At 44.6% G+C, this 9299-nt stretch overlaps 1 protein-coding gene across 1 annotated transcript; it reads left to right on the plus strand.

The window, feature by feature from the left end:
* Positions 1-188: 188 nt before the first annotated feature.
* Positions 189-6021, plus strand: LOC116372019 (gastrula zinc finger protein XlCGF8.2DB-like). The gene is made up of 3 exons (XM_031821087.1): positions 189-280; positions 689-866; positions 5300-6021. Exons 1-3 carry the CDS (start codon positions 278-280, stop codon positions 5884-5886), a joined length of 768 nt encoding a protein of 255 aa, XP_031676947.1. The 5' UTR covers positions 189-277; the 3' UTR covers positions 5887-6021.
* Positions 6022-9299: the final 3278 nt, after the last annotated feature.

Here is a 9299-nt window from a genome sequence, read left to right on the forward strand (position 1 = left end):
CAAAAGTCACCCAATTCGTGGAACGACCCTTTACATTTGCACCACAAACAATATTTAATAAAATCATGAAGAAAGTGGCAATTTTAGGCCCTTTTTAGACATATTCATGCCTCTTGTAAGACTCTGTGATTGCAAGAGAAGATCATAAGTTTACCATCTGTTTGATGTTCTCATTCACACAGGAGAGAGACATGACTATGGTGGATCCTCTGGGGAGCCTCAACAACATCCTGATGCTGACAAGGCAGAGAAGAGTCTCTCCAGATCAGAACACCAGATGGTACAGCTTGGTCTGGTCTAGCATACAGCTTGGTCTGGTTTAGCATACAGCTTGGTCTGGTCTAGCATACAGCTTGGTCTGGTTTAGCATACAGCTTGGTCTGGTCTAGCATACAGCTTGGTCTGGTCTAGCATACAGCTTGGTCTGGTCTAGCATACAGCTTGGTCTGGTCTAGCATACAGCTTGGTCTGGACTAGCATACAGCTTGGTCTGGTTTAGCATACAGCTTGGTCTGGTCTAGCATACAGCTTGGTCTGGTCTAGCATACAGCTTGGTCTGGTCTAGCATACAGCTTGGTCTGGACTAGCATACAGCTTGGGGTCTGGGTTTCTGTAATGCACTTTATGACAACAGTGGCATCAGCATCCATAATGATATGTGTTTGTGTCCCCTCTTTATGGTTACTAGGACAACGCTAGCCCTTCCTCCCTCCCAGAGTCCCTGTGTCATGCCTCTCCCGGTAGCACCTTACTGCTGGGTATGAAGAGGTTGTCTGTGCTGCTGGTGGACTGCAGGAAAACAACGGGGCTGAGTGGAACTGTGAGAGGAGGAGAAGAGAAGAAAGGATCAGATTTGACTTATCAAAGTAAGTGCTGTAGTTCAGTTTGAACAAATAAAATAGATCTGCCCTCTGGTATCTGTTACCAGGACAACCAGCCTTGAAGGAGTTCCCACATATGCTAAGCACATGTTGGATACATTTCCTTCACTCTGCAGTCCAACTCATCCCAAAACATCTCAATTGGGTTGAGGTCGGTTGATTGTGGAGGCCAGGTCAGCTGCTGCAGCACCACATCACTCTCCTAATTGGTCAAGTAGCTCTGGGTGGCTGGTCTCAGACGATGTGGAAGTCCTGGTCTGGCGTTGTTATATATGGTCTGCGGTTGTGAGACCGGTCGGATGTACTGCCAAATTCTCCAAAACAACGTTGGAGGCGGCTTATGGTAGAGAAATTAACATTAGAGTCTCAGGTAACAGCTCTAGTGGATATTCCTGCAGTCAGCATGCCAATTGCACTCTCCCTCAAAACTTGAGACATCTGTGGTATTGTGTTGTGTGACAAAACTGAACATTTTAGTGGCCTTTTATTGTCCCCAGCACAAGGTGTACCTGTGTAATGATCATGCTGTTTGATCAGCTCCTTGATAAACCATTCACCTGACAGGTGTGGCATATCTTGGCAAAGGAGAAATGTTCACTGACAGGGATGTTATCAAATTTGTGTACCAAATTTGAGAGAAATAATCTTTCATGCGTGTGGAAAAATTCTGGGATGTTTTATTTCAGCTCATGAAACATGGGACCAACACTTTACATATTTGGAACATCTACCCAAAATATTTAATTATTTTTTTACCTAAAATATCATGACATTAATTATAGTCAAAATATTAAAAAAAATATATATGTGAACTTCTAAATAAATAAATATAAAATGCTTTTTTTCACCTTTATTTATCCAAGTTCTCATTTACAACTGCGACCAAGATAAAGCAAAGCAGTGCTACAAAAACAACAACACAGTTACACATGGGATAAACAAAGGTACAGTCAGTAACACAATAGAAAAGTACACGTGTACAGCATGTTCAAATGTAGTAAGATTAGGAAGGTAAGGAAATAAATAGACCATAGGCCAATTTAGCATTAACACTGGAGTGATAGATATGCAGATGATGATGTACAATTAGAGATACTGGGGTGCAAAAACAATTTAAAAAACTATATGGGGATGAGGTAGTTGGTTGTGCTGTTTACAGATGGGCTGTGTTGGAGTGTTGTATGGCATTGAAGCTCATTTGGAGTTTGTTAAAACAGTTTCCAAAGAAGGGCCAAATGTATAAAGAATGGTGTCGTCTGCGTAGAGGTGGATCAGAGAATCGCCAGCAGCACGAGCGACATCATTGATACAGTTGAAGTCGGAAATTTACATACACTCATGTTGGAGTCATTAATACTCGTTTTTCAACCACTCCACAAATTTCTTGTTCCCAAACTATAGTTTTGGCAAGTCGGTTAGGACATCTACTCTGTGCATGACACAAGTAAATTTTGACCAGTGGGTCAGAAGGGTCAGAAGTTTACATACACTAAGTTGACTGTGCCTTTAAACAGCTTGGAAAATTCCAGAAAATGATGTCATGGCTTTAGAAGCTTCTGATAGGCTAATTGACATAATTTTAGTCAATTGGAAGTGTACCTGTGGATGTATTTCAAGGCCTACCTTGAAACTCAGTGCCTCTTTGCTTGACATCATGGGAAAATCAAAAGAAATCAGCCAAGACCTCAGAAAAAAAATTGTAGACCTCCACAAGTCTGGTTCATCGTTGGAAGTAATTTCCAAATGCCTGAAGGTACCACGTTCATCTGTACAAACAATAGTATGCAAGTATAAACACCATGGGACCACTCAGCCGTCATACCGCTCAGGAAGGAGACGCATTCTGTCTCCTAGAGATGAACATACTTTGGTGTGAAAAGTGCAAATCAATCCCAGAACAACAGCAAAGGACATTGTGAAAATGCTGGAGGAAACGGGTACAAAATTATCTTTATCCACAGTTAAACAAGTCCTATATCGACATAACCTGAAAGGCTGCTCAGCAAGGAAGAAGCCACTGCTCCAAAACCATAAATAAAGCCAGACTATGGTTTGCAACTGCACATGGGGACAAAGATCGTACTTTTTGGAGAAATGTACTCTGGTCTGATGAAACAAAAATAGAACTGTTTGACCATCGTTATGTTTGGAGGAAAAAGGGGGGTGCTTGCAAGTCGAAGCACACCATCCCAACCATGAAACACGGGGGTGGGAGCATCGTGTTGTGGGAGTGCTTTGCTGCAGGAGGGACAAAATAGATGGCTTCATGAGCTAGGAAAATTATGTGGATATATTGAAGCAACATCTCAAGACATCAGTCAGGAAGTTAATGCTTGGTTGCAAGTGGGTCTTCCAAATGGACAATGACCCCAAGCATACTTCCAAATTTGTGGTAAATTTGAGGTAGTTGGTTGTGCTGTTTACAGTGGCTTAAGGACAACAAAGTCAAGGTATTGGAGTGTCCATCACAAAGCCCTGACCTCAATCCCATAGAAAATGTGTTGGCAGAACTGAAAAAGCATGTGCAAGCAAGGAGGCCTACAATCCTCACTCAATTACACCAGCTCTGTCAGGAAGGAATGGGCCAACATTCACCCAAATTATTGTGGGAAGCTTGTGGAAGGCTACCTGAAACTTTGACATAAGTTAAACAATTTAAAGACAATGCTACCAAATACTAATTGAGTGTATGTAAACTTCTGACCCACTGGGAATGTGTTGGAAGAAATAAAAGCTGAAATAAATCATTCTCTACTATTATTCTGACATTTCACATTCTTAAATAAAAGTGGTGATCCTTACTGACCTAAGACAGGGAATTTGTACTGGGATTAAATGTCAGGAATTGTGAAAAACTGAGTTTAAATGTATTTGGCTAAGGTGTATGTAAACTTCCGACTTCAACTGTATATACAGAGAAAAGTGTCGGCCCGAGAATTGAACCCTGTGGCACCCCCATAGAGACTGCAGAGGTCCGGACAACAGGCCCTCCGATTTGACACACTGATCTCTATCTGAGAAGTAGTTGGTGAACCAGGCGAGGCAATCATTTGAGAAACCAAGGATATTGAGTCTGCCGATAAGAATGTGGTGATTGACAGAGTCAAAAACCTTGGCCAGGGTGATCAAGATAGCTGCACAGTTCTTTTATTGATGGCGGTTCTGATATTGTTTAGGACCTTGAGCATGGCTGAGGTGCACCCATGACCAGTTCGGAAACCAGATTGCATAGTGGAGAAGGTACGGTGGGATTCGAAATGTTCGGTGATCTGTTTGTTAACTTGGCTTTCAAAGATTTTTGAAAGGCAGGGCAGGATGGGAATAGGTCTATAACAGTTTGGGTCTAGAGTGTCTCCCCCTTTGAAGAGGGGGATGACCGTGGCAGCTTTCCAATCTTTGGGGATCTCAGACAATACGAAAGAGGTTGAACAGGCTAGTAATAGGGGTTGCAACATTTTTGGGAAAGAGAAGTTCCAGATTGTCTAGTCCAGCTGATTTGTTGGGATACAGATTTTGCAGCTCTTTCAGAACATCAGCTGTCTGGATTTGGGTAGGGGGGCTTGGGCAAGTTTCTGCAGGGGGTGCAGAGTTGTTGGACGGGGTAGGGGTAGCCAGGTGGGAAGTGTGGTCAGCCGTAGAAAAATGCTTATTGAAATGATCGATTATCATGGATTTATCGGTGGTGACAGTGTTTCCTAGCCTCAGTGCAGTGGGAAGCTGGGAGGAGGTGCTCTTATTCTCCATGGACTTTAGTGTCCCAAAACGTTTTGGAATTAGTGCTACAGGATGCAAATTTCTGTTTGAAAAAGCCTTAGCTAGCCTGTGTATATTGGTTCCTGACTTCCCTGAAAAGTTGCATATTGTTGGCTATTCGATGCTAATGCAGAATGCCACAGGATGTTGTTGTGCTGGTCAAGGGCAGTCAAGTCTGGGGTGAACCAAGGGCTATATCTGTTCTTAGTTCAACATTTTTTTTGAATGCTTATCTAAAATGGTGAGGAAGTTGCTTTTAAAGAATGACCAGGCATCCTCAACTGACGGGATGAGGTCGATGTCCTTCCAGGATACCCGGGCCAGGTCGATTAGAAAGGCCTGCTCACAGAAGTGTTTTAGGGAGTGTTTGACAGTGATGAGGGGTGGTCGTTTGACTGCGGCTCCGTAGCGGATACAGGCAATGAGGCAGTGATCGCTGAGATCCTGGTTGAAGACAGCGGAGGTGTATTTGGAGGGCCAAATGTAAATATATTATCAGTAATTACCAGGTAGCTTTACAACATAATTTGTTTTAAATGATGAAATGTTTGAATATTGGCCTCAGGTTATTAAGGGATGTGATTTGGATTAAACCTCAGCAAGGCAGTTTTATCATGTGGAGATTTCATTCTGGTCTCTTATAAAATAAACACTGTCTTTTGCAGGAGGAAAACCGAACTTGGAGGAACCAGCGACGTCCAAACCAGCAAGACGACACCTCTGCTCCCATTGTGGAAAAAGTTTTAACCAGTTAGTTAGCTTGAAAAGACATGAGAGGGTACACATAGGAGCAAAGCCACACCATTGCTCCCAGTGTGGAAAGAGTTTTAAGCGGTTAGACACGCTCAAAGCTCATGAGAGAACACACACAGGGGAGAAGCCATACTATTGCGCCCAGTGTGGAAAAGGTTTTACCCAATTAGGAAGCCTGAAAGAACACACGAGACTGCACACAGGGGAGAAGCCTTACCACTGCTCCCAGTGTGCAAAGCGTTTTACCCATTTAGGAAACCTGAAAGAACACATGAGGCTGCATACAGGGGAGAAGCCTTACCACTGCTTCTGGTGTTCAAAGTGCTTTACCCATTTAGGAAACCTGAAAGCTCATGAGCGAATACACACAGGGGAGAAGCCTTACCGCTGCTCCCACTGTGGAAAGCATTTTAACTATTCAGGAAAGCTGAAAGAACACATGGGACTGCACACAGGGGAGAAGCCTTACAAGCTGGCTTCCACCTGCGTCCTTGTATGAATAAAGTCCCTCCCAGGAACAGAAAACTATAAAGATATGTGCTCATCACCCAATGCTTCAGGAATTCAGACTGTCTACACTGCGCTGTGTAATTGTTATTCTCTCTGAGCTCAGAAATAAAGAATCTTGGTTTGACTTGGACTCCAGCAGATCCTTATTTTATAATATCCATCACAACTCTCCCACGGATTGCTGTTTATCATTGTCTCAATGAAGAGTTCAAATCAAATTTATTTATATAGCCCTTCGTACATCAGCTGATATCTCAAAGTGCTGTACAGAAACCCAGCCTAAAACCCCAAACAGCAAGCAATGCAGGTGTAGAAGCACGGTGGCTAGGAAAAACTCCCTAGAAAGGCCAAAACCTAGGAAGAAACCTAGAGAGGAACCAGGCTATGTGGGGTGGCCAGTCCTCTTCTGGCTGTGCCGGGTGGAGATTATAACAGAACATGGCCAAGATGTTCAAATGTTCATAAATTACCAGCATGGTCGTATAATAATAAGGCAGAACAGTTGAAACTGGAGCAGCAGCACGGCCAGGTAGACTGGGGACAGCAAGGAGTCATCATGTCAGGTAATCCTGGGGCATGGTCCTAGGGCTCAGGTCCTCCGAGAGAGAGAAGGAGAGAATTAGAGAACGCACACTTAGATTCACACAGGACACCGAATAGGACAGGAGAAGTACTCCAGATATAACAAACTGACCCCAGCCCCCCGACACATAAACTACTGCAGCATAAATACTGGAGGCTGAGACAGGAGGGGTCAGGAGACACTGTGGACCCATCCGAGGACACCCCCGGACAGGGCCAAACAGGAAGGATATAACCCCACCCACTTTGCCAAAGCACAGCCCCCACACCACTAGAGGGATATCTTCAACCACCAACTTACCATCCTGAGACAGGGCCGAGTATAGCCCACAAAGATCTCCGCCATGGCACAACCCAAGGGGGGGCGCCGACCCAGACAGGATGACCACATCAGTGAATCAACCCACTCAGGTGACGCACCCCTTCCAGGGACGGCATGAGAGAGCCCCAGTAAGCCAGTGACTCAGCCCCTGTAATAGGGTTAGAGGCAGAGAATCCCAGTGGAAAGAGGGGAACCGGCCAGGCAGAGACAGCAAGGGCGGTTCGTTGCTCCAGAGCCTTTCCGTTCACCTTCCCACTCCTGGGCCAGACTACACTCAATCATATGACCCACTGAAGAGATGAGTCTTCAGTAAAGACTTAAAGGTTGAGACCGAGTTTGCGTCTCTGACATGGGTAGGCAGACCGTTCCATAAAAATGGAGCTCTATAGGAGAAAGCCCTGCCTCCAGCTGTTTGCTTAGAAATTCTAGGGACAATTAGGAGGCCTGCGTCTTCTGACCGTAGCGTACGTGTAGGTATGTACGGCAGGACCAAATCAGAGAGATAGGTAGGAGCAAGCCCATGTAATGCTTTGTAGGTTAGCAGTAAAACCTTGAAATCAGCCCTTGCTTTGACAGGAAGCCAGTGTAGAGAGGCTAGCACTGGAGTAATATTATACATTTTTGGGGTTCTAGTCAGGATTCTAGCAGCCGTATTTAGCACCAACTGAAGTTTATTTAGTGCTTTATCCGGGTAGCCGGAAAGTAGAGCATTGCAGTAGTCTAACCTAGAAGTGACAAAAGCATGGATTAATTCTTCTGCATCATTTTTGGACAGAAAGTTATTTGTTTTACTTTCATGGGGTCATTTACAAGCCTCCCACTGGTTGAATTAACTTTGTTTCCACGTCATTTCAACAAAACAAATCTATGTGATGTTTGATTAATGTGGAAAACTGATTGGATTTGTAAAAAGCCATGACCATCAGGTATTTCTTATTTTCACCGAACTGGCAACCTAAATCCAATGACAGGTGACATTTTGTGTAGTAGTAGGACTGCTACTTCCTATCTGACTGGTAATAGGACTTCACTGCTACTTCCTATCTGACTGGTAATAGGACTTCACTGCTACTTCCTATCTGACTGGTAATAGGACTTTACTGCTACTTCCTATCTGACTGGTAATAGGACTTTACTGCTACTTCCTATCTGACTGGTAATAGGACTTCACTGCTACTTCACTGCTACAGTATAACATAACTTTCTGTAGGCAGTATAGCATAACATTCTGTAGGCAGTCTCCACAGACGACGCCATCACACTGCATATTGCCCTAACCCATCTGGACAAGAGGAATACCTATGTAAGAATGCTGTTCATTGATTACAGCTCAGCGTTTAACACCATAGTACCCTCCAAACTCGTCATTAAGCTCGAGACCCTGGGTCTCGACCCAGCCCTGTGCAACTGGGTCCTAGACTTCCTGACGGGCCGCTCCCAGGTGGTGAGGGTAGGTAACATCATCTCCACCCCGCTGATCCTCAACACTGGGTCCCACAAGGGTGCGTTCTCAGCCCTCTCCTGTACTCCCTGTTCACCCACAACTGCGTGGCCATGCACGCCTCCAACTCAATCATCAAGTTTGCAGACGACACTACAGTGGCCTACAGGGAGGAGGTGAGGGTCCTTGGTGTGTGGTGTCAGGAAAATAACCTCACACTCAATGTCAGCAAAACAAAGGAGATGATCATGGACTTCAGGAAACAGCAGAGGGAGCAGCCCCGTATCTACATTGACGGGACAGTAGTGGAGAGGGTAGAAAGTTTTAAGTTCCTCAGCGTACACATCAAGGACAAACTGAAATGGTCCACCCACACAGACAGCGTGGTGAAGAAGGCGCAGTTCAGGAAGAAGAAATTCGGCTTGTCACCAAAAACACTCACAAACTTTTACAGATGCACAATCGAGAGCATCCTGTCGGTCTGTATCACCGCCTGGTACGGCATCTGCTCCACCCATAACTGGAAGACTCTCCAGAGGGTAGTGAGGTCTGCACAACGCACCATCGGGTGCAAACTACCTGCCCTCCAGGACACCTACACCACCCGATGTCACAGGTAGGCAAAAAAAGATCAAGGACAACAACCAAACAACCACCCGAGCCACTGCCTGTTCACCCCGCTATCATCCAGAAGGCGAGGTCAGTACAGGTGCATCAAAGTGGGGACCGAGAGACTGAAAAACAGCTTCTATCTCAAGGCCATCAGACTGTTAAACAGCCATCACTAACATTGAGTGGCTGCTGCCAACATAATGACTCAACTCCAGCCACTTTAACAATGGAAAAATGGATGTAATCAACTTATCACTAACCACTTTATATATAATGTTTACATACCCTACATTACTCATCTCATATGTATATACTGTACTCTATACCATCTACTGCATCTTGCCTATGCCGTTCGGCCATCACTCATTTATATATTTTTATGTCCATATTCGTATTCATTCCTTTACACTTGTGTGTATAAGGTAGTTGTTGTGGAATTGTTAGG

The sequence above is a fragment of the Oncorhynchus kisutch genome, unplaced genomic scaffold, assembly GCF_002021735.2.
Source record: "Oncorhynchus kisutch isolate 150728-3 unplaced genomic scaffold, Okis_V2 scaffold3840, whole genome shotgun sequence".
Classification (NCBI taxonomy): Eukaryota; Metazoa; Chordata; class Actinopteri; order Salmoniformes; family Salmonidae; genus Oncorhynchus; species Oncorhynchus kisutch.

Coding starts and splice junctions, on each gene's coding strand:
- LOC116372019 (XM_031821087.1), top strand. Junction 867..5,299: donor ATCAGATTTGACTTATCAAA/GTAAGTGCTGTA, acceptor TGTCTTTTGCAG/GAGGAAAACCGAACTTGGAG.